This window comes from Serinus canaria, chromosome 8, assembly GCF_022539315.1.
Source record: "Serinus canaria isolate serCan28SL12 chromosome 8, serCan2020, whole genome shotgun sequence".
Lineage (NCBI taxonomy): Eukaryota > Metazoa > Chordata > Aves > Passeriformes > Fringillidae > Serinus > Serinus canaria.
This window is the reverse complement of record NC_066322.1, coordinates 9,379,154-9,405,706: the sequence shown is the minus strand read 5'-3', so window position 1 is coordinate 9,405,706 and position 26,553 is coordinate 9,379,154. Positions and strand designations below refer to the sequence as shown.

Genomic DNA, 26,553 nt, shown 5'->3' with positions numbered 1-26,553 from the left:
CTCTATAATTCACAATCACTAGTTTTGAAATTTCTAGTTAGGAAACTAGGTTTCCTTCTTGCTTTATACCTTTGATTATTTACATTTTATTCATTTTGAGAAGCAAGACAGCAGTACTTAATTTTACCCCCTGGGTTTTATGAATCATTGTCATTTTCCAATAACCCCCAATCTCCAAAATTTCAAGGAAATTTACATCCCAACTAAGAACTATTTTCAATGTAACCAAAAATCTGTCTACTAGTCTTAAGATCCACAATAATTTACAAGCCTGCTTTGTTACCAAAAGGAAGCTTAAATGAAACATCAACCTGACAGCAAATATTCCTTCAGGTTCTTACCAGGATCTAATCTCATCCCGTTAGACAGCAATACATCAAGTGAAGCTGAACAATCCTACCCCCCACCAAGCCCCAGGCAGTCTTAGCTTTCAGGTGCAGCACTGAACTATTATACAAGTAGGTTATTCCTAGATAAATCATACATTAAATCAATGCTGGCTGACAGCTCTGAGCCCCTTCCCCAGTGAGCAGGGTTTGCCTGCAGCAGAGCCAGGCTCCCTTTCAGGGCAAGCATTTGGAGAGACCCAACAGCACAGACACCCCACTGCTGTGGGGTCCATAGGTCCCACAGGAGAGGCCACTCCACCAGGAGAAGGCACCAGGGGAAAGCCCTGGGGAACATTCCTGCTGTTGAGTACTGATATGAACTGTTCTGCTGTGGTGGGCTGCACAAACTGTTCTCTCTCATTAGTGCACGACTGTCTTTTGTTTGCACATGAAGAAGTGCTGAGTGTGAATTTAAATTCATTAGGATATGTATTCCAATACAAGAGTGACCTTTTTCATTCACACTTAAATCAGCCACAAGCAGGTGACATGTACCATACAATAAAATTCCAGTGTCACTACAAATGCTCACTGTAGTGAAACTAAACTGATTTAATTCATCTGGGACAAATTTTTACATAGCTAAGCACTGACTTCCTGGAACCCAGAAAGAATGAAAGCCCATTCCTAGCAAAATCAGTAGTAAATCCTTTCTACATACACCAGCATGGTCAAATGTCACTTCTCCAGTCTGTACTGCTCATTCAGGGCAAGACTGTGCAGATGGTAAAGCTGCATTCTGTGCTGAGATTCTCCAAGCAGTCAAGGTGAGCCCTCAGCACCACCATACTCCTTTTCTCCACACTTCCCACCCTAGTAATGCCAAACCCACAGCACAGCTAATGGAGTTACCAGATTTAAGATGCAATTCATAAATAGCTGACATAACACAGCCCCCTGTGGTTCATGTGCACTCAATGAAAGACAGAAAGATTTCACATTCTACCAACAAGATAAATCAAGATCAAACAGGGACAAAGCTTCGGTAGAGACTAAAAGGTTAAAAATAGCTTTTGAATTTAATCTAGAGGTGGTATCTTAGTAGGAAAAGTACAAACAATGCAGTAGTACAAACTGCATTGTTCCTTCTAACAAAGTGATACTTCTCAGTTTCTGTAAAAAAATAGTGTATCATGTGGTATGAAGAAGTTCCATTAATGGATTTGAGCTTAGAGATGCAAGAGTTCAAACCCCTCACTAGTGCAAAGAGCCTCTCAACAACTGCCTATGAAATGAAATGCCAAGCAGCTTCACAACATGAGCTTTGAGAAAGGACTTTTGACTTACTATTGCACTATTTGTATAAGCTGCAAGGCAATAAAACTTGGTGACCTTTTCAGGCTTTCTTTCTGGACCTCTACAGACAGGGATGTCTTTCCTTTGGCAGCTCACACAGTCAAAGAGGGCAGTATTGGACTTCAGTTGAGGTTGGAGGGGTTTTTTTCCTCCCAAAGTAGGGACCTCATCAGTCCTTCCTGAGGCAGTCTTAATAGAAGCAAGGAGCTCTGTACATGAGTCTGAAAGAGTTAACAGAGCTGTTTATGCAGACAGATGTGAAAGAACATAAAGCCTCCTTTGTGTGTTACAGGAGCTTAACATCTGCTTTGCACAGCATAATCCTACTAAGACAAATGCAATATTCTACTCCCCCTTTTACATAAACAAAAATGAATATAGACTCAAGAGTTTCAGAGTTAAAAATAAGTTGCTTAGATGAAGAAACATCGTAGTTTTATTTTATAATATTACATACAAGCTAAACTCCTCAGAGATTTTACAGCACTCCAGAAAACACAGAAATGCCACTGCAGTGTCATTTGCATCCTTCTGATGACTGTTACCAAATTAAAATACTTAAAGGCCAATTGAGATGTATCAGCTGTTTAAAAAGTGCTATCCTCTAGGAGAAACCCCACTGAGAATTAAATGTGTAACAGGAAGTTTACAGTACTAGATACACTTTTGAAACTATTATGCTTAAGGGAGAAGTTCCATTTGTTTCCCAAAGTATCAGTAGGAGTTTAGCATTGAGACAATCATTAGAAATTTAGCTATCTGTAACAGCTAAATTTTTCAGAGCAAAATATCCAGACAAAAGCTTATTCCAGCACAAAAGGAACCTTGCAACTGCAGCACCAACTTTGAGACTCATCAGACAAAGGCACTGTTCATGGCCACGGGGTTTATTTTGTTGTAAAGAAGCAAACAGAATACAAGGTAGGAAGGCTGGGCACGTCACTTTCAAGCCCAAAGACAGGGAATTTATGTTACATCAGATAATCCACAGTAATTGCTTACACACATGACTCTGTCCCATAGTAACTGAGACTGTTCCTCTCTCAGTGAGAGAAGGCTGAGCCATTACACACTGTGAAGTGAAAGCAGATGTTGGCAGCAATACACACACATACACATGTACATACATACACACACACACACACACACACACATATATATACATATGCCTAGAGATTTCAATTTCTCCACATATTTTATCATCAATGGAGCTCACAATGTTCCCCAAAACTGCTTACAACCTACTACTGATTATAAAACCTGGTTTTCAATTACACATAATTCTGCAAAATTAAAAGGCCTTTGTTTGGAGGTTTGGCTTTTTGTTTTTAATCAAGAGTTTTGGTAGTGGATTTTTAGGGAGGATGTGTAAACTGTCAAAATATCAGTCTATGGTATTGTAGAGAATTTGGCACGCTCTGAACTTAAAATGTAGTGAGACCTCTGTGTAAGATGCTTCTGTTGCCATCTCTGCAAAGAGTAGACTGGAACAGAGTAGAACAGTATCAATGCTGTGTGAGGCATTTGAGAGCACCACTGAGGTGACAAGACAGAGCAGAAGCCCAAGCCAGGGACTGGCAGGGACCAAGACCAGGGAATGAGCCAACAAGGCCGGATGTCAGAACCCATTTGTGGCTTCATTTCCACGTAAATCATGTCATGACAAGTCAAAAGTGCAGACACCACATTTCTTGGCCTATAAAAAGTCCAAGTCACTCTGCCCACACCTCTACTCTGTGCAGGCTACAAATGGCCAGTCTGACCACTCGTACCTTCTGAGAGATTCAAGCCAGGCTGTTGCAATCAGCTAGGGCAGCTCAGCCTGATCAGCTGCAGCAGCCCAAGCCTGGAGCCCAGGCACTGAGCTGCTCATGACATGGGGAAGCAGCGGCTGTCGGGGCATCGCATCCCTTCTAACCAGCACTGCCTCTCTTTTTGACAGAAGGCCATTGGGAAGGGCACCAGTGGGAGATGAGGGCTGACATGCCCCTGGGCTGTCACATCGACTATAATGACCTACATCTACTCTTCTCCACCGTTCTTCCCTCTGGCCTCCTGCAGTATCAATGCTGTTCTGTTCCTCTCCACATGGTGCAATTAGGAAGTGAGATCACCCTGCTATATACTAATGGCCCAACCCACTTATTTTCCAATCTTAGATTGGATGGGGACAGGAACTTTTCTTTCTTTAAATTATCAGGCATCAAATACATTGACACATATAATGCTAAGAGCAAGACAACTCTGCTGCTGTAAGTGACATAGTAAAATTTATGTATGACACCATGCACTCCAGGAAGCTGCAGGAATTAAGAGGTTTACCAGAAACAGAAAGGCAGAAGTATGGATCTAAATTAATTACAATTCATATTAGAGGGACAGTTTGCAGTGGGCTGTTGTCCCAAGTGTAACATGTAAACCATGGAGATATTCCTGCTCAGAAACTCTCAGTTTCATTCTGTTCACCCTTCAGTCAAGGCCAGCAAGCTTCATAGAAAAATAGTCCATTCTCCCACCTTGCAAACTCAGTCTGTTCTGACTTTTGCAGATGTCTACACCCTTGTCTTTGGCTTTATTTGAATAATAAAGCCATCCCATTAATTAGTGAAGTTTACTGAAGAAAGAAGGACAATATAGAATAGTATTAAATTTGCCCTTGTTCAGTCCAAGTTCCCTCCCAAAGCAAGAGTCCATCACATCTTCCTTCAGCTTGCTCACACACTATTTACTAGTAAGAATGAAGACACTCATCCATCACCAGTACAAACCTGGTAAAAGCCAAGGCATATTCTCATGCAGTAGCCAAAAGCTGTAGTCTGAGAACAGAAAATTTTAGTGACAGGTTTTTCCTATGGTTATTTTCATTGTTTTTCTTTGGAACAAAGTTACTTTTTAAAAACTTAGCCAGCCATCAGTGCAAACATTTGCCCAAAAGGGGAGTAGTTTGCCCAACAGATTTAAAGTTTATTTCATCTATACCTTAATACACTAATAAAATTCATGAGCTGTTTAAGGTGAGTGTTTAAGACCAGGTGTTTTAACTACTTCCTTTCCAAACAGAACAAGGAAACTGCGTACATCACATAAAAATAATTAAACTTCAAAAACAAACAAAAAATACCCCACACAAAACAACCCCAAAATCCCCAAGAAATTGAAAAATACAGACTCTGGCTGTAGTCAATTGAATTCTGTATTATTCTTAAAGCTGACAGCTTTCGATGTGACCCACACAGATACTATAATTCTAGTGCTAAGAACCACCCAAATATAGCATAACTGCTAGCCAATTCTTAGGGTTTGATTTGTTGTTCATTTGGGTTTGAACAACCTTAACTACTTCCCCTGGCCTCCGATGAGTTTGCTCTTCCCGGGACATCCCGCATGTCCTCCCAGCGGGTGCAGCTTTCCAAACAATTGGCATTCAACAATAGATAGCATTGAAGCACTGGCAGGGCAGCTCCAGACAATGACATACAGTTATGTAAAGCTGGGAACAAAGGCATTCACAGGGAGCCCAGGAACTGGATTTTCATATGACTGACCATCCCAGAACGTGTTACAATAAATGCTGCAGGCACTCAGTTCTCCTTAGTTACTTCGGTTCCTTGCAGTAACGCTACTTTAAATGCACTAAAAACCATCCTGAACTGAAAAAGAAAGGGGAACACCAAGCTGTCTTTTCATATTTTCATGGATCTCTTACCTGCACACACCAAGGTGACTGAAATGGAGCTTTCTGAATGTATCATGTCAAAGTGACATGACTCCAAGTCTGGGCATTTTTCATAATTTGTTATTCTTCCTTACAGAATCCAGTGCCTTTCACTTGAAAGAACAGCCAAGAAAGTATTTTATGACTTCACTGAAATACTTCTTTCATCTACCAACTGAACTTTTTTTTTTCCACCTTGACTAAATGAAGACTCTCTATCTAACACTGCACTAAGGAAGCTTTAAAAAAAACCCTAAAACTGTAGTAGCCTCATTGTTAAACACACTCTGTTGTGGTTTTATTTCTAAAAACTCTTTCTAATCCTAAAAAATAATTCCTTTTAGACTAAATTAACATTCTTCTGGATGCTTCTGATTGAAGTGACATGATGAAGCTTCTCGAGAAGAGTTTTGAAAGATTTTCATGTTGCAGGCCCCCAGTGAGCTTAAACCAGCTCATTAGCACCAGACAACAGGACAGACAGGACAGCAAAGCCCTCAGCACAGGCTGCAATGGGTGGTAAAGTGACAGTGCCAATACTGGGACAATCTGCTCACACAGCTTAGGGCTCCTATGTCAATATTTCTAGCTGAGCTAGAATTATCCAGCTACTTCAGCCAACTGAATTCATGCAACATGTCATCAAAGCAACTAGAAAAGAATAAATCTATGTCCACTGAAAACTCTGCCACTGATATATAATTCTGGAAAAAAATAATCAAAATTTGAAAATTTTAAGATCTATTTTAGATATTGATCTTACTGACTTTAAAAATGAAAGAAACATAAACCAGGATTGTACGCAGCGCTTAAGGCAGAATTAGTAATGAAAGGTCACTCTTCCTACAGAAGATTTGTGAAATACACAGGGAAACAAAAACAAGGAGATTTTAAAGTGCGTTTGTAATAATGCCCTCAATTTGGGTTCTTTATATGATTAACCTATTCCAAATGTTAGATTGTTGTGCTTAATTATCCAGGGATTTAAATACTTTACTGAACTAGAATTCACAACTAGAAAAACTCTGCAGCTGCTTTATGAGAAATCCTAATCTGAACTCATTTAAGGGATGATCTTCCTTCGTGATAACAATTTCTCTAGTTTCCATACAAATTATGAACAAGTTTTGAGGAGAATCTTCATTCTACAGACTGCATTTCAATTTGTTTCTCAAAATGTCTTAGATCACACCCTATATAATAGCAATTCTCTGCATGGAATGGAGGAAGGGAGAAAAGCCAACAATCAGTAACAGTACCTTCATTAGGAAGTTCTCTTAATGTTATAAACAGTACCTTAGATGTAAGGTCTCGGTGGAAAATGCCTTTATAGTGAAGATAACTGATACCCATAGCAATGTCATATGCCAGTTTCACCCTCACTGTCCAGGGCAGATGCTGGTTGCCATCTAGTAGCTGTTCCAGGTTGCCACAATTGATGTACTGAAAAGACAAAGTAACATTTGTAATTAATTATTTACCTTAATATTTTGTCAGGAATGTAAAATTCATCGTTACAACAAGTGACTTCAGCTCAGTTACACATTAAAACCTTTGTTTCATATGGGCTTGGCAGGCACAAAGTTTGCAGAACAAGAGAAGCTGAAAATGTCTCCCTTCACCACCTGTACCAACACCCTTATGTTAAAGACGCAACAGCCACCCCTGCATTAACTCTATGGTATTTAAATAGACCCTTCAGACACCCCTGCAATATTCTATCATTTATTTCAGCTTGAGGAAAATTAGGGCAAAAAACAATGCAGAGCTGACTTTCATATAGAATTAATCAACAAAGGCAGAGCTAAGTATTCAAGTGTAGGTCACAGAGCCTGATCAAGTTCCCAGTTTCCTTAAACTGAGACGGCATCAAAGAAAAATATTACAATGTGCTGCTCTAAGTTCTATTTTTTCACTGCTGTATCTACGAGTTCTAATTAGCAATATGATTCCCACTGTGTTCAGTACTACATCAACCCCATCAAATGGTAGCCCCCACAAAAAGGAAAGCACAATAAATGAAAGATAAATGCTACAAGAGACAGTGAAACAAAGCGGCACCTAAATGATACTAAGTAATATAGCCCAGGTCAAGACAAGGCAACTCCAGGGCTTGAATAATCAGTCCAGCAGCACAGCTTATGCTTTATGTACAGACCCTTTATACCACACCAGCAGCTACCTAGTGTTTAAGCTGCCTCTTGTTACACTCCCAGCCCCAGTCCCTCACCAGGGACCAGGCAAAGAGAGTAGCTCACTCCAGAAGGAAAACCTGGCAGCAATGCAGTGACTTCTGTCAAGGAAACCCAAGTGACGCAGACAGGACAATTTGCTCCCAAGCCTGGCCCACGCATGTATCCCTGTGCCAGACTGCACCAACTTCACTTTTGTGCCACACAGGTCTCCAACTCTCTCTCAAACAACCTTCCTGTGTCATTCACTTGGACAAAACATGTGGCACCATTTTCATGTTAAAAAAAAACACCTAAATTGCAGCTCTTGTTGTTTCAGAAACTTGGAACCTGCTTGTATTTTGTTGCTCTTTCTTGTGTCTTGGAGCCTGGGACACCAGGCAAACATGAGCCATACACCCTGGAGTGTGGATGGATGTAGCTGATGTCCCGAGGCTGTGCTACAGCAAAGAAAGAACACACATAAGTTGGACTCTACTGGTAAGACTGGGGGTCACAGGTCACCTCCTGCACAGCCTGCAAGAAACAGCTTCTTCCTTACACCTCAGGTCCACCCACTGCTGATCTCACCAGTGAATTTGAAAACCCTTTCAGCAGATACACAGGTTCCACAGGTAACTATTTGAGGATGCAAAATTGTTGGGGCAGAGGAGGCACAAAGCGATTTTACCTGGCACAGAGCCCATTGGGAGGGGGCTCCTGTGCGCATCTCTCGGGAACGGGGCTCGTCCCAGCCCGTGCACAGCAGCACATTTCACTGGCAGCCCAGGGCACGACCCCCTTCTCTCCAGAACAACCTGCTCCTTGTTTTGGAGCTCATGTGCCAGAAGAGCAGAGCAGCTCTGCAACAGGTCGCTCTGAGGCTATGCAATCTCCATCCTTGGAGATTTTCAAGACCAAACAGAGCTGTAGCCAACCTGGCTCAATGTTAGAAACAATGCTGCTTTGAGCTTTTCAGCTTTGATCTCTCTCATTTCTTTTATCTGAACCCCTAGAGGAACTAGATGACCTTATAGAGCACACAAGGAAAAAAAACCCAAAAAATTAAAACCGTGCTCAATAAAATTAGGTTTTTTTTTTAAACATAAGTTGCTATCATGCTTAAGTTAAAAACAGCAACTAAGATTTCTACAGTAACATGTTATAGATTCCCAGCCTCTTGAAACAGTGCTAACAGCACTTCTCATCCAGTCATGTTCAAATCAAAACAATACTGACCAACCTGGAACAGAAGGCACCAAAACAGCTGGCTGAATAACTCAATTATAAAATGACACTAAGCAATTATCCCAAACCATTTCACCTTTCTGACAGGCCAGTAACAGACCATCCATAAAGCACCACCATACTTGAATTCATTGGAAAGACAATGCAAGGGGGGAGGGAATCACTGACCTAGCTTCCATTTTCTGTTCTCTGATCTGTGCCATTCCATTATACAAATTGCTCCAGAAATACTAATAAACAAGCAGCCCCTAGGAGTATTGACACACACAATGAAATGGGACAATAGCTGGCTACTATATCGAGCATGCTCTTGCTCTCCTTTTCAATACAGCAGCCTACTGATTTGATCCATTGTTGCCATATTAGTTAAGTGCATCCAACACATACATTCCTGCAGCACTCTTCCAGTCAAACAGGCTTGCAGGGTCATTCACCCACCTTAACTGCAAGGACTAGATTCTACCATGGGCTGGACGACAGCTGACACACACATGGCACACAGCATCCACGAGCTACAAAAGCAACAGTCAAATCTGCTACCAGCAGATCAACAAAAACCCACCAGGCCTCTTTGCCACCCAGCAAGTGCACAGCCCTCATTTACCAGAGATGTGAGTGCTGCCTTTGGCTCTAATTCCTACACACATGAAGCACATGAGGCTAACCATCAAGTGAACAATCAAACTAAGATTTTCCTAGACATTTTTAGTTATCTCAGGTTTTAGCTGGCCAGCAGGTAATATTTGCATGCAGAGATCTGAATTGTTCCTTAGGCAAGAAATGCACAGTGCTCCCTCAGTGTCATGTAAGTAATCCAATTCTTCCAGTCATTCAGGCTGATAATGCAAACAGCCAGCCTGATGGCCTATTTTTTTCAGAGGACTTCAACAATGCCTTTTCAGGACAGACACAAAACTATGTACATTACTTCCTAATTGCCAGTGCAACTGAAAGAGAAAAATACTTGTTCTCAATCTCTTACTGGCACAAATCAGCTCTGTGTGGTAAGAATATCCTGAAGCATAGAAAAGCACCTCTCCCAAAGAGAACACTGGACTTTATTCTGTCCCTGACACAGTACTGGTACAGTAAGGCTACAGCACACACATTATCTCAAAACATTATTCTACAACAACAACAACAGCAGCCATCACATAAGAGTACAAGCAATTGGAACAGAGATCTGACTGGGCTATGACAATGAAAGCAAAGGGCACTACATTTCTTAGAGACATCACAGCTAAATGGAGCAGTGTTCAGACCTTTTCAAACCCTGTATCATCAGGTTGCAGTGAAACAGCTACCCATTATTCCTCATGCTACTTTTCTGTCATGTAACTGGACACCAAAAGCCAGCTTATCTGGTTGCCAGTCTGAAAGTAGCAGCTATAGGTTGTTTATTTTTGCATTTACTACAACTTAACACAGCAAGTTGAACACTGGTTTAAAAGACTTTGGCATCTTAGTCCACAAAAATATTTTCTTTAAAAAATCTGAGGTAAGAGCTCATACCCTTGTGAAAACAAAACTTCAGCTAAACTGCATTTCTGTTACCTCTCCCAAATGTTATGAAGAAAGAGGGTAGTAGCTCCTTTGAAGGACAAGTTACTCAGAAGCTCAGCCAAGCACAGATGATTTTTGGATCAAAGAAGCTTGAAGAGGTTTCTGATGTTATTGTTTACTGCTATGAAATGCAGAAGCAGCAGTGTAAAACTTATCCCCCTACAACAGTCATGCTACTTTAACCTAAAATCAGCATAATAGGACTGCTGCCTCATAACACAATTGCAGTCACATTATCAGACTCCAGCATATGAAACGAAGAAATTCAGCATATAATGGTACTTAAGCACAGCATTACATGCTTCATTTCAAGAGACTAATAACAAACTTCAGCTCTCAGATAATACCCAACTTCAGCTGTCAGATTTTAGCTTCAAAAAACAAAATAGCAGTTTAAACACTAGTATGAGAACTAACAGCTCTTAAAGAAAAGGCATATCAGAGTCACACAATTCTAACAGTTATTTCTCAAAAACAAAGACTCCAAATATTGCCAAGTCTGAGCGAGAAGACTGATGGGAATTGCAAAGAGTTTCCAATGCCATTTTGAAAACCAATGCTGTTTCAGTGTGTAGGTCTGATATAAATAAGCCAACAGATACTACACAGGAAAGCCAAAAGAAAAAATTTGGCCTGTTATTTAGATGACTTTAAATGTCACTGCCTGTCATTTGAAACGCAACAAATAACCACAAGACGCCCCTGTACTGTTCGCCAAATGTTGCAAAAGACAAGGCTTTAAGTGGTTAAGAAAAGTAGGTGTGGAGAGTGCATTTAAGGTGACAAACCAAATGAGGCAAGAGTAAGAGATCCAGCGACCCAGAACACTACAAGACAAACACTGAGAGAGCAACAAATGAATATACTGCAAAAATGCATTGAAGAAACAGGTAGATGCAGGAGAAAAGAAAAACTAGAATTGTGGCAGTAGCACATTCTGCATGGAGAAGGAAGAGAGGCATCAGAACAAAACTCAGAATAAGTAGTTATACTCTGAAGGGAGACGTGGAAAGCAAAGTACTGCAGATGTAATTGACAAATGCATGAAAGAGTGTCAAAATAGAGCTTGCACATTTGTATAATTTCTAATGCTGGAAGTAAGAAGGTAACTCTCATGTGTAATAAAAAGAGGTTGAGAGCTTTTCATTAAGCTTTCTGCAGAAGTTTCAAACCAGTTTTAGACCACCTGTCTCAAGGAAGACACAACCGCATCTTCAGTTCTCTTATGTTTAACAGTCGTCTGTCACACCCTGCAGTCTCTAAGTGGCTACTCTGAAGGCCTCTGGTTTCTGCACGAGCCAATGTACCCTTCTGTCACAACTGGCATAACTAGATGGGCTGGAAAGACTGGAAGTTTTGTCCTTTCCCCAAACTATTTTCATTACCTTCAACTGTGCAGAACTGGAAAAGAAAGACAAGATCACTATGTTCAAAACTACAATACGAGATACTACAAATTGATACAGCAAGATTGACTATGAGATTAAATGGACATTTTTTTAATTTGAAGTTCGTTCCTAGACCTCCAGTTGTTAAAAATCCCACAATTAAAAAATCTACAAAACCACCTGACCCAAGTAACCTTCCATTGTCATTGATTGTTTTAAACAAAATAAATTAATCATTGAAACAGAACAGGTTGGATATTGAATTTGGGCTGTGTGAGTATACTTTTGCTCAGCAGGTCAACTAATGCTGCCACGGAGAAACACACAAATACTGAAAGAGAACACAGGTGAAGCAAACACATTTCAGAAGAAAGATCAAACTCTTTAATGAGGGATCACAAGGGCACAAGTGGCTTAGAAAAACAGATTGATTGAAAGAACAGAAGCAAAACCAAAAGTCTTCATCTGAAGGCTGCTTTACTTTCCTGCTCCTCAGTCCCTGAAAACCGAAGGAAAAGAATCTGTAACCTAAAATCAATTTCTCGTCTGCTTTTCTACCAATACAAACAATCCTGTTCTTTAATAAAAAATTATGTATTTTCTTTAAAGGTGTTAACAATTACAGGATTAAAATAAATTAAAGTGCCAGCTATTCACAGAGAAAAGGGTCAGCTTTGTCAACTGCCATAGCTGGGTCACTCTTCAGAACTCAGAACCAAAAGCCAAGAAATGCAACAGATCTATCTCCTTCTTCTGTGTCAGTTGTGGCATTGATTAATTCATTGGCTCCTCCTTTTGAAAAGGCATGTACAGGCATGGCTTCTTTTATAAGGGCAAACAAGAATTAACATGCACTAACTCAGGAAGGAGCTGTAATGAAAACCATTTGTTGCATTCCAAACATTCAAGCGTTGGCATGGAAAAGAATTCAGCAAGATTTGTCTTCCTTTAATTCTCTAATCCCAACAGCTCTTATGGTCAGTATGCTGAATTTAGCCCTTTTCTGTCATTCCATTCAATCAAAATGTAATGTTCACTTGGCTAGTTGCTGCTACAAACAGATTCTTGCTGGTAAGTCTTCCACTGAGGCACATAGCAACAATGCACTGCTGCAACCCATATGGATGAGGGCAGTTTTATGGACGCTCACTCATACTCAGGTCTGAAATACTGCAGGAAATAAGCTTATTTTGGTGGAACAGGAAAACACTCCCAGTATATCTATACAAACTGACCTTGATAACCATTTTTCCTGTAATTATATTAGTAGAAAAAAAACAGAAAGCAAAGAAGGCCTAACATAAAACCCTGCATTTATAATCTGAAGTCACAACCATTTGGATTCTAAGTGGAGCTCAGTCTCAATACAGATAAGAATCTGGAATATGGCATAAATTAGCACACAGGCATAGAAGAGAAAGTACCTTGTTGCTGACACAGGCAAGAGAAACAGCATCCCTACAATAACACTTCTGTTAAGAGCAGAAGGCTCTATCCACACTGACAGCATTTCAAACATACTGGACTCAGTTCTGCTGAGAAGCTGCAATTCCTAACAAGGAGCTTCTCATTTAAATAAGGTCTTTCTCACCTTCCCCACATAAATAACAGCAGCAGCAGCCCACAGATTATATGCCTGCAAGATGGCAGAAAAATAAACCCTTTGCTTCACTTTTTGAAGTCTGTGAAACAGCTACAAGGATCTACTGAGCGTAAAACTTATAGCACATGAACACCTCTCATAGTACAAACTTTAAATTCTGCACAAAGAATACTCTCTTTGAGCTGTTTCAGAATACTCTTCCAAACCTCAACACTCCCACGTCCACTCAACACATCCACTTACATTTGAGGGTACTCAAACGCCTTATTGGCAATTATAGAAGGCACCAAGAGCCTCCATTAATATTGATGTGCAAAAGCAAACATTAAAGGAGCTTCTGAACATTTTGGATGGCTGAAAACTAAAGCCAAATGAGGAAGTGAAACTACAGAACACTTGTTAATTCAAGAGTATGTTTCCTGGGATCCAGACTGAAAAGGGGGGAAATAAGAGAAAGCACTATATACAAACTAAATTTACTGGAAAAGCGTGAGAAAAAAATTACAAGGCAAAAAGTTAAGTGGCCAGCATCACAGTACCTAACTGGACTGCCTCTCTTCATATACAGAAGTAACAGGAAAATCTCATGCTCAAGACAGTGTTCAGTTCTCCTCCTCTCTCTTCCCCCCATACCATGACAGCTGAGAAGTTTACATCTCATTTTTTTCAACCTAGCCGCCAACAAAAGAATTCAGAGTTTGAAATTCAAAAATGTTTTTCTTTTTCGCTTGAGGCAATGGCAAGTGGTCCAGTTGGCTAACAGTGAGTGTCAAAACAGAGATATTAAAAACCCCTCCCCAACAAAACCCACACAACCCACACACAGAGCACGCACCCACATGTGTGCCTCACACATGGGCAGAAGGGAGACAAGGAATGAGACAATGGAACTTGCTGTTTGTAGTTGAACACTTATCTGCTTCATCTTTTTTCTATCCTTGAGACATTCTAGAAAGGAGGAAGAGGTTAGCACCAGCTAGATATTTAGCAAGCCTTCCTCAGAACACAACATACTCAGATGCTCCTATCGCAAATAAAATAATGAATAAAAGTTGCTTGTGCACTATTACAGGCTCTGAAGTGATAAAACAAGTCAGTCATGCTCCTGTGAGAGAGGAGGGAGAAATAATTAAAGCCAAGGAATAGCCTGCAGAGCCAAGATTTAATTTTTAAAAATAGAGGAGAGGAAGGGAGAAAAGCTCAGAAGTTCTCACTGAAATAACTGGTTGCTCATCACTTCTCATCTAGCACCTGCATGCATAATATAGACTGTGCACCTCAAGTTAGACTTTTAGTTTTGAAGTCTTGGCTTCTGCCTTTACATGAGGACTTCTTTAGTGTCTCTGATTATAGCTCTTTTTTACATCTGACCTTTATTTTTGTGAAAACCCACCCTTCTCACCTAACCACACAGGGCAGATGCATCTAAGCAGCTTCCCACTGCCTGCAGCACAATGCAGGGCTCACGCAGCTTTCACTGCTTCTCTGCTTTTGGTAAAAGCACAGACTTGGTCTGGAGAGCTGTCCCCATGTGTTTAACCTACTTGGTCATCATCAGCCCACAGCAGTTTTTTCCTCTAAGAGACCTGCCAGCTTCCCTCCTCGGAGAGTGCCTGTAAATGCCAGCTCGTGTCCCCCAGAAGCCAATGTTTTTGCCAGCTTTTTGCTTCCTGTAACTGAGCTTTTTACTGCAACTTTTTGAGAATCAATTCCCCCTTTCTGTCTTCAGAATAAGTGACGTGACCAGGTAGAGCAACATGAATTTCCTTCCAAAATGAAGGCCCTGCATTCTGTGTGGCCAGGAGGTACAACCTACCCAAACAGATTTTTACAAATTCTCTGTTAAGTGTTTTTCTGGAAACCCAGATCTTCAATCACTGCAATCAGACAAGATGGTTAGCTTTCATCCATTAAAAAAAAAAAAAAAAAGTAAGCAAGCATCAGATGTAGGGGGAAAAAAAATTAAAATATCACCTAACTTAAATAAGGCTCTTTACATGCTTTCCAAAAACCTCACTTTTGATATTTAAGCACTCAAAACTGCACAGCTACAAATCAGAGAGACTTAGCTGAAACTCCTGTGGAGACATGTATCATTTTTGCTGAAGAACAAACCAAAGGGTCAAGCACACCACATATGCCATGACATGAAGCTGTAAGAATATGAACTGGAGGTGGAATTTCAGTCAGAACACTAAATTTCCTGCCTCCTGTAAGTGAAAGCCAGGCCCCCTTGTGTGATTTTAAATGGATTTTTTTGGTATGTGCAGCACATCAAGCTGTGTTTGGGACTGAAGTATTTTTTCTTTTTAAAAAAGTCACAAAAATATCAGGTTTCCAAGGAAGTCATATAAAAGTAAAGAATATGTACTTTGTCTAAACTTCTGTGAAACTACTTCACTGTGTTAGACACGTTGCTTTTTTTTTGTTACAAAATAATACATGAAGCCTTAAAATTACACCATAAGGCTTAAATGGTGTGACATTTTCTAAAAACCACAACCATCCCCCACCCCGTTTCTGCAAGTTTTTTAAACTCTACTTATTTGAAAAGTCTAATTTACTTATTACACCTACCATGTTTAGATTTGATTTTGCATCCACTGGTGCATACAGATGTTGGGTTAAAATCTATTGTTCCTCAGCCCAACTCAGCTCTCACACACAAGGTACACATAGATACCAGCCTGCAACTCCTCAGCTGGTTGAATAAGCTCAGTGCAAGTGTCCACAGAATCGTTTCAACAAAAAAGAGACATCTTTAGCTGATCAAACAGATGAGGGTGCTCATATTCTTTTGACTTTCACTTCGCTTTCTCAGAGTTGTTAACCTGTATTGAACTGTCACTAAAAACTGAATTTTAACTTCTATTGCTTTCTCATGCACTCTTTCAAAAAACATAGTTAGGGCAGACACCCCCCCCCCCCACTAAGCCAGTACAGCTGGTTTGTCCAGCACTCTCCAGTTAATCAGGGCATGGCTGCTTCTAGAGGCACCTGTGCTTCTTGACACCATCAAGGGACCAGTTCTGTCCAACTGCTATGTGTCTTCATATGGGGATGTCTCAGGTTGAAGAGACACATGCTGGACTGCTCTGAAGAGAATAAAACCAGAGGAAAAAGATGAAACAATGCCTTGCATAGCACGGAGAAAGAATGAGGTAGAGCTGGCTGTCAAGGCACCAACTACATTTGCTGAGAGCATTCAGCCACATTTTGTAAATTCAACTGAGAACCTAAGTGAACTGTTCCAGCAAAAGTGAAACTGACAGTCCATATGCTGTGAAGGGTGCAAAAAGAAGACCAAATATGGCTCAAGTGTTGACAAGTATTTTTAAAATTCTATTATGAACAATCAAGAGATGAAGGCAAGTGTCAGCACCAAACCAAGCTTATAAAAAGAATTATAACTGCATTTCAAGATGATCAAAGATGTAGTAGAAATCATTTTGCAAGTGACACAGAAACAAGTACGCCGAAGGTCTATATATGTAGTACCAAACAAATAACTTGTCAGATACATACACACATCCATGTACTTAATACTCACATTTACAGAGATATCTTTTTTGTCACAATAATTTAAGCAAAAGCTAAAAATTATACTTTGAAAAAAGAAGACCAAAGCACATCCCAAAGCTTTTCACTTTAAAGAATCAGGATTTTTATAACTTCAAAAATATATTGCTAGAGACTTTGCTATCATCTATTGCTAGATGGTTTTTCATCTTATAAACACATTCATATTAGAATATAAACAGAAGCTTCCTAATTTTTCAGCTGTAAGAGAAGTCCCTATATTCCTTTCAGCAGGTAGCTGTTGCATGCAACAGCAAAGGTGATAAAACTTTGAGTTCTTCCTAACTGAGTCCTGGTGTTCATGTGCAATGAAACAGAAAGCACAGGCAATAGGTTTGTCTTTCTGTACAAGTTCAGTTGGTTGGGTTTTTTTAACCCCAAAAGATTAAGTCAATATTCAGGTGTGCCACTAAGCAGACAGACAGTAACAGCTTTTTGCATCTTGTAGGTTTACCTTATCTCTATTCACCATAGTTATTATTTTAACAAAGGATGATAGAATTAACAAGATATTTAAAAGCACCTACTAACTTGCAACAATTTTTCTGTGGTGAGATAAGTGATTTTTCTCAAGAGCAGAAAAATAAAGGGCCATCAAGATGACCAGAAGGATGGAGCACCTCTCCTGTGAGGAAAGGCTGCAAGAACTGGGATTGTAAGGCTGGAGAAAAAAAGGCTTCAGGGTGACCTAATTGCAGCCTTCCAGCACCTGAAGGGAACCTACAGGAAAGATGGAGAAAGGCCAAGCAGGAATGTTTTTAAACTGAGAGTAGGTTTAGATTTAGACCTTAGGAAGAAATTCTTTGCCGGGGGGGTGGTGAGACACTGGCACAGGTTGCTCAGAGAAGCTGTGGATGCCCTATCCCTGTAAGTGTTTAAGGCTAGGCTGGATGGGGCTTTGAGCAACCTGGTTTATTGGAAGCTGTCTGTATCCATGGCAGGGGAATTTGAACAAGATGATCTTTCAAGGTGCCTTTCCAGCCAAACTATTCTGTGATTCTATGACCAGGCCTTGGCAACCAGCCCCAGTCGGCCCTGCTTGAGCAGGGAGGCTGGACCAGGTGACCTCCAGAGGTCCCTTCCAGCCTCAACCATTCTATGATTCTGTGAAAAAAGCACTATACAGACAGCAAACAGCCCTAAGAGACATCTCATGATCCATTTATTCTAATTTAGTGCCGAAAAAAATAGTGCCAATGAAATTGAATGATTTCTCACCTTTTACATTACAGACTAACCTAGTCTGCCTAATACCTGAGCTATTCCCCACTTTGTTTTAAACCCTACTTTTGCTGCCATGACCTTGCTCTTCTCAGGACCTACAGTGAATGCTCACAGAGTTATTAATGGGGAGTGTAGCTATTGCTGCATCAGACAAGGTTACCATTACTCTTCTCTAGAGGTCAAATCCCTGGGCTCTGAGTGAAAGGTTTTCTGTTGACCCTGAGGCAAGTACATGCAAGGCCTAACTCTTAATGACTCCTGTAAGGGAAAAGCTAAACAACCCAAACAACCAAATTAACAGAGGAAATAACATGGATATGGGCTGGCTGGACTTCCAGTCTTACAACAAAAGCAACAAAAAAGGCAAATAAATAATAGCAAGAGATACTTCTAGTTTTATACCACATAACCATTCTTGTCATCAGAGCATATATTCCTGGAACCAAATTTATCCAGGTCTAAAACTCTAGCACATTACAGGAAAGATAAAAAGTAACCACAGCTTAGAAGGACTCAATACCTCTGACATCCTTTCAATAGGACAAAATTTACTCTTCTGCTGCTTGGGTTTCATACCTATGGAGGCCCAGACTGCCTGTGCATGCTACTGTCCAGCACTAGCACAGCACCATTGAAAACACTCTTCATTCATGAAGGGAAGCTGTAGCTCCAATTAATGCTACAAAAAGTATCTGAACCACCGACAAAGAGGATAGAGCCTGCAAGCAGAGGTTTATTACAGCATTAATCCACAGGTCATGTTATTCATTGGCTGAGAGATCACAAGGATAAGTTTAATCTGCAGAATTTTATGCATACTTTGAGTTCTTATTAAGTTTAAACCACAGCCTTTCTGCTGCATCCTACAGCCAGGAGGCATTTAAAAACTCTGGCTGTCAGTTGTTGGGAGTCATCTGAAAGATCATTTGTCATCATTGCATGATAATCTTTTTTTTAAAGTTACTCCAAAGTAAATGCCCTCTTTATACTGTTCTGTATCAAGACTCATTCCCCTAAAGAGATATTTAGAATTAACAGGTATATTCTGTATCTTCTGGGCTGTAAACAGAAACATCCAAGAGAAAGCTTGCACCATTGCTCATGTTGTTCCTCCAGAAAGTCAAAGCAGTGACCAGTGCTACAAAACCACAAAACAAATAACTTTACATACTGCCCAAGACCTTCATACATTCAAGGAAGATGCTTTATGTACGCAAATGAAACCAAACTGGAGCAGAATTAGGTCTCAAATCTGAGAAGAGATAAAGGACAAAATTATCTTTAGAGTTCTCCCACCCCTCTGCTTTTTTCCTCCTCTTTTTGAGTTTTCTTTTTCCAATACTTCAGTCAGAAGGACTACATAAAGTGTCTAAGAAATATTTCAATAAGCAAGGGGAGGTAATGCACAAGCATGAGTAAGTACAAGATATCAAGGAATACAAACTCATCTGGGAGCCTCTACTCAGTATGGCTTCACTGAACACATTAGGTACTACCTATCTAACATGAATTCAAGGACTTCCCTAATCAATCTCTGAACTGTTGGGTTTTTTTTACTAGAAATTGGACAGCTGTATCCAGGAAATAAGTAATATTTTCTAACATGATGAAAATGAGAATCTTTTTAATTCTTTTATTTTTCTACTTGATGCTACCTTAACCACAACTGCAATTTTCTCTTCAGTCATCTCCAAGCTCAGGCTTACCAACTTCACACCACAGCTATTCTCTTTTTTTTTGTTTGTTTGTTTGTTTTGTTTGATTGTTAGTGTTTTTTTGAGAAATATCACCAGAGCCAACTTATCCAGGAACTAAATGTCAGCTGGTAAACAGGTAATACCTAAAGCAGGAACAATTCCTTTGCTGGATGAAATATTTGCAGAATGACTGCTAATAGGAACTACAGTTCCAAAGACACCAACTTCTCCAAAGTTGACAGCCTACTGCCAGCACCAAAGCTCAGGTAAATATTTGTAGTGCTACATGACTAAAACTAAGTTACTCAAACAGTATGAATCACACTGGTAGAACAAAAGTAGGGATTAGAGAGTCTTACAGGAGATGAGGAAAGGAGGGAGCAGGGAATGAATGGTATTTCAGGCCTTTTTAAAACTCACAAGTGTGCAATTGCCATCTGGAAGGCAATGTATGACTACATACATTTACTACTACTACAATTTAAGCTGTAGCATAAAGCTTCAGAAGAGGAGACCTAAGTGATGTCTGTCTGGTTTTCTCCATTCTAGAGTCAAAGGCCCTCCACAGAAAGATAACCAAGCACTGAGGGGAGGGGAAAAAAAAAGAAGAATTAAATACTTCTAATGATTTACTCGGCTTGTGAAAACTGTATATCAGAAGAACCTTCCCACTTTAGGAACTTACCTTCTAGCCCTTGTATAAGGGCAACTCAGCACAATGGAAACAATTCTGAGACTTTTAAGCTTTCAATATTTTTTCTTTCTAGTTAGTGCTATCTCCAAAAGTAAAAAAGAAAAATGCTAAAAAAGGAAGGTCTCCAAAAATCTGAAGCTCTACTAATTGCATTTATTGTTTACTTAAATTATTGCTGTTGAGAAGGAAAGCAAAGAAGGGAAGTTCTCAGTTATCACCAAAGAACTTACTGAAAACAACCCCCTCTCTTCAAAGGACATTGGCATTTTCATTATGATGAGCTTTAGCACTTTTCCCACTGCCATATGTAACAGCACCTGAAAACCATGGCTGCCCAATTGCACTGAGTGCTTCTGATTCCACTGTGGAATCTGCTGCAGTGTCTGTCACGTGTTCACTGAGTCTGACTCTGCAATTCACCAGCAAGGACCAAATGTGAAAGACTTCAGGAGAGCACCTCAGGCAGCTCTCAGCTCACACAGCTGCTGGCTGAAATAATACTGTCCTACCTCTCCATCACCTACCACATGCTCCTATCACACTGCAACAGCCCTGCTCTCTGCCTGAGAAAGTTTCAATGCATGTCAGATCCCACACTGAGCAATCAGATTGTGGCAGCAGTGCATTTGCACACATTTTTACTATCATCCAGTATGAATTAATAGTCATAAAACTTCCGTTGCAACAATTAACTATTGTCCCTGAAGCACTGCAATTTCAAGATATCCCAATCAACACACAATAACTTTCCATTCCTCATCTTCTATACACAGAGCTGCCAAGGCTTTCATTTCCTTCCAGAAGGAATTATCAAGCTGTATGATTCATTCTGTGCATATATAAATATACATCTAATTATAACCAGATTTTAGCCTGACCCGTCTCTTAGAAATTCAGATAAACCTGTTTAACTGAGTTCAACAAACAATTCAAGATGTGCAAGAAGGTATTAAGTGGTTTTTATATGCTAGACTTTATGCTGCTACATTATCTGTTTCAGTATAACAGCACAGGCCTATAAAACCTACAACACACAAATTTGTTTGTCTTCCATTACAATGGATGTTTGCTCACGCAGCTATTCCATGGTAAATGTGTGTGGAATAAAATCGTACACAATTGCTATTGAGCCATGGCTGCTCTCCACTGGCTCAGGCTCCATGTCCCCTGAGCACACACTGTCTGTCTGCTCACCTGGCAGCAGTGCTGAGCTGGCCTCTGAATGCTCTGCAGCATCTCACGCTGACACCAGAGACCCTGCTACTCTGCAAGTTTCTCCAGACTTATGATACTGCTGTATGCCAGGAAATGGAAGTGAAGAGAGTTGTCAGATTAGGAAAGTGGCTGCAAAATACAGAGAGGCCTGAGGGAAAGGATGAAATTAGTTTGAAGAGGCATGCGAGTACAGCAGGAAGCACTGCAGATTCCTGTAGCTAGAGAAACAAACCAGCAGCTTCGGATTAAAGCTGAATGCTGAGAAAGGAATACCCAGTTTCTGCTTTTAGAGAAAACAAGCATGGCAAATCTGTGCTCATGAGCTCAACATTAGTGAAGCAGTCTAATGCCCACCAGCTCATTTGGGTGATACAGCCATTAAAGCATTTACTTTGCTTTCCTTAAATGTTTCTTAACTTAATGCTTGCAGGGATAGAGGTCCTTGGCAGCCTAAGCTGTTCTGTCAATCTAAGGATATTGAATTACTTCAGAAGAGGCATATACCATAGCTTCTGGCTTGAGAACTTCAAAAAAAATATTGGATTATCAAAACTGATAAGATTGTGGATTTAGAACAAGGCCAAAGTCCTAGTGCAGTCTATAATTAAACAATTCCATTCTTATTTTGAAAAAAAAAAAGAAACCAAAACAAACAGAAACTGCCTCTTGCTCAAGAGTTTTAAAAACAAAAGCCACTTGAGAGAGGAAAATTAAATCAACACAAAATGCTGCCAAAAGGGAAAATCCCAAGGCATACATAGGATCAACACCTTCCTCAGGCAAAAAACCTGCTCTACATGATCCACTCCTATGTTTAAGCCTCCTGTGTCTGTAAACAAGCAAGAAATCTGTAATGCTTTAAGTTCTGCCTTCCAATAACAAAGAGCTGCATATTCCTAATGCAGCCCCTTAACATGCTTACAAAATCCTCAGTGCTCTTCTAACACCCTTTGAGGTTGCTTGCCTGTTAATAGGACAAGTTGTCTAAATCCAGTCACAAAACATTTGGCACAAGTTCTCAACTTCTGTTATGGAAACACATACATATATAAAATAAACATGATTTCCCATCATGCTGCCCTCAGACATAAGCTCTAAGTGGTGCTGTATCCCTCATACATAGGCATATCAATCAACTGTACTCTCAAAACACAAGAAGGGATAATTAAACTCATTACAGAACAGGTCCAGCACAGGCAATTGCCAGAGGATTCTCCCTGCAGTGACTCAGACACCTATTGACCAATGGGCCTCTGAATCAACAGTTTCATCTCCCAAGAACTGAAACCCTGGCAGAAGTTCTGAGCACTTGCAGTGCCAGGCTGGTGCCAATTGTGCTGAGCACTGGGAGCAAGGAGACCACCTTTGTGGACCACAAGCTGAAAAAAGCCACGAGACAGTGGCCAATTTGTTTATCCTCCTGGGCTATATTTGAACCGGTGATTCACCCTGTCTGTCTTACTAATAACTCCTTCAGCTCTTCATTTCAGCCCCCTTCTCCAACCTCCAGAAGCCTTCAGAATTCAACTATTACTCTACCCACACTTGAAGATGAAAAATACTACTACTGTTGCCAGAAAATACAATTCCACTACTTGGAATATATACAGTTTTTTACTTTTAAAGGCTCTATAAAATCAAATAATAGCTATGTTACTGGGAAAAATTGTGTGTGGATTCCCTACAACACCCATTTCTGTCATGGATTTTCCTATTGAAGGCATTAAATGTGCACCTTTGTCCACAGAAGAAAAGCAGTAATCACTAATTATACTTTTATAACATGCCACTAAAGCTATTCTGTTTCTCAAAGTGTTGCAGTAAACTTCGTTTCCTTTTTAGACTCAAGATGCTTCAGGAATCTCTTCTGTTATTCTAAATTATAACTATAAAAAGTAATTCTTTGAAGTCTTTCTTAGATTTATTTGCTTGCCAAGAACTCAAAAATAGCTGAACAAAGCAACAGCTACAAAGTTAGCTCACTATGAGGAAGCATCTGTGCTGTTTTCATTTTCTTGGCTTTTTGGGTGGGGAGGGTTATTTAAATGGTAAGCAACTGCTGTGAAGGAAGGGAAAAAAAAAACACCAAACAAAAAACCCACATTGAGCAAAATCTTCTGAGTTTCAGTACAATAAAGCATTATGAAGCTCCACCTCTTCTACGATAATGTTCAGTGAGTGGAATGGCCCAAAACCTCCCTGTTTCAATTTACCAGACGTCCAAAAGGAATCAGCAATAATGTTAGCAAAGCCTGCCTGAATAACTTGATCAGCCATCTTAGGAATGTTTCCTCTACTGAGCACAGGGAGGTGAAAGAACAAATCAAATAAACTGTCCTTCTCATGGCAAAGTGCTCACACTCCTGCTGTATCCTGAAATTTCTGGAAGTGGCTTTACCTTTGCTCCACTAGAAATACAGACACTGAACCAGAGTGCATCTCTGCAACAGCAGCTAGAATAAGAACTGCAACACTGTCATCCCAGAAGGTGAAGAAATTCACTGCCCACATATGTGCATCTTTGCCTCAGAATGGCATCTGTAAGTTACACAAAGTGATGGTGACACATATCCTGCTAATTGGCATACAGCTCCTCAGCCTCCCCATTTTACAGCAGTTCTTGGCAAGCACACCATACCAGGAACCTGCTTAAATTGCTAATTAATAACAGACTTGTCTTTGGGAAGGTAGGAAAGGGTTTATCTTTTAATTGAGGAGTTCCTACAAAACAGAAGTAAATAAGAAACATTAACTTTACCAACCAGGAGTTTCCTTTTAGTCTGTACTCAAAATAATACAACAGGCAAAGCATTTTATTGATTTTGACCCAATACAGGCAGCAGTATTCCTAACAAGAGAATATCCTCTTCTTGTTTTTCCTGAGCAGTACAGGGGTAGTAAACAAAAAAACCAATAAAGCAGGGTGGGAACACATATGAATGGAAACTTCAGCTTCATATTTGATTCCTACATCTTGGGCAATGGAATAATTCCTTTTTATGGGACCCAGATTAAGCCGACACAGCTGAAATGTTATTGATTTACTTGTGAAATGTACAACTGGAGTATAAATAAAACTTAAATACAATGCAATGTCACTGAAACAAATAATATTTATGGGCAGCTCAATGGTAATGCACATCTCTCATTTAGAACATTATCAGTGAAGTTTTATGTTCTTACTGGGATTCTTTTTTTCACCTCAGTAAGTGCTTCTGAGGAGAAAAGACACACAAGGGCTGTGAGTGGAGTTCTGAGGACTGATTCTGCAATCTTCCCTTAACATAGCAAGTAGTGAGTGATTAACTCACCATAGAAAAACCTTCACTCAAGGTGAATGCAATTGCAGAATCTGTCCTGAGAACTGCATATTTCATATTCAGTATGTATATTATGAAATAGTCTTACCTCAGTAAGAGCGTGCAGCTGTCCTTTATGCACACAGACACCCATAAACCTACAAGAAACAAGAAAAGAAAAGTGGTTTGGGCTTTTTTCCCCCCCTCTTTTTTGTTCTTTAAAAAACTAATATAGGATACACCAAAAAAGGAGGAAAGAGAAAAAAATTCAGCCTCACAGACACTGCATACCTCACCACTGATTATTTAAACATCTCAGTACAAAAAATCATGTATCTACACTACAATATAATTTGAATTAGCAGTTCCAAGAAAGCACAGGAGACAGCTCAACCTCAAAATGGAAAGTTATTAATTTGACTATAAGCAAAGGCCAACATATAATGATTTATGCAGAAGGGAACAGTCTCAGAGTCCTATTTTAAGGAAGTTTAAGCCAAGTAATCCACTGTTGGTCTGCATAAACAGAAAATTACTTCCCTTTGCATTTTGCTGTTTAAGCATAAAGATGTTTCTTCCTATCCCATTCTTAACCACTCAGGAATATGAGGGCACATATGCAATGTACACTTCCCCTCCCCAAACTCCTCTTTCTAACACTTGGCTAGAAGCAAGTTTCAGTAGTATCCAGTATACACACATTCCACAAGTGTTACCTACACTGCACAATTTTCAGACTCTTGCTGTTAATAGTAATGATTGCCACCCTTGGTTTCTCTGGAAAGCAACAGAATGTGCCATAAACAACTGAAAGCTCATTTTTACCACCATACAAGCTGAACTTAAAAGTGACAAAATGTAAATTAACGCTACTAGTAAACATCTCCCATGAGAAAGTTCAGTAAAGCTGAAATTTTAAACACTTTAGAGCTGTCCCTGCACAGTTCAAGTGCTCATTCTTTATAGATTAACTAATTTTCAGTTTTAGCGTTTAGATTTTGGTCTCAGCAAGCAAAACCAATTTGTCTGTCATTTCCATAACATTCAGAAATTTGCATTTTGCAAGTAAGAGGGAGACATGTATGATCTCATTAAATGTGATGGGAATTTTGTGGACAACAACTCAAAGGAAAAGGATCTTTTCTATCCTGAAACACTTCCGAATTTAAACACAAAATGCAAGACGTAGTGCTAGTTCAGCTAAGCTGCTTTTGAAGAAATGAATGATCCTCACTGTTCTCTTGTCTAACAGCTGACTGGTAAATTACAAGCAGCCAAAGCAAAATAATATAGGTAAGGTCCTTTGCATAATCTGAGCTGTGGAAATCTGCTTTTATAACCCAAGAAGCAGCAAGACTTGAATCAGAACTTCTACTGCCTGCCCTTACCTCAAACACTCAAACAATACCCCCTGAATACAGGAATTTTCATTTGAGAGACACTGAAAATCCAATTCCTCTTGTTTAATGTAG

The 26,553-nt window shown here is 39.9% G+C and overlaps 2 protein-coding genes across 5 annotated transcripts in view; one reads left to right on the top strand and one right to left on the bottom strand.

Moving 5' to 3' along the window:
* Positions 1 to 26,553, top strand: part of NASP (nuclear autoantigenic sperm protein) — a 189,046-nt gene that overhangs the window by 38,725 nt on the left and 123,768 nt on the right. Inside the window, exon 1 of one of the 2 annotated variants that reach the window (XM_050977304.1) lies at positions 3,234 to 3,239. The exons of the other annotated variant lie outside the window; for it this stretch is intronic. The gene's annotated coding sequence lies outside the window, so the exon portion shown is untranslated. Of the gene's footprint in view, positions 1 to 3,233; positions 3,240 to 26,553 lie in introns of those variants that run through there. 2 annotated transcript variants of the gene reach the window in all.
* The window catches only part of TESK2 (testis associated actin remodelling kinase 2), a 105,209-nt gene that overhangs the window by 16,404 nt on the left and 62,252 nt on the right, over positions 1 to 26,553 (bottom strand). For all 3 annotated transcript variants that reach the window (XM_050977306.1, XM_009088672.4, XM_018912385.3), the window contains exons 4-5: positions 25,191 to 25,239; positions 6,697 to 6,843 (exon numbers count right to left, since the gene is read on the bottom strand). In XM_050977306.1, coding sequence (XP_050833263.1) covers positions 6,697 to 6,843; positions 25,191 to 25,239 — 196 coding nt within the window. The remainder of the gene's footprint in view (positions 1 to 6,696; positions 6,844 to 25,190; positions 25,240 to 26,553) is intronic.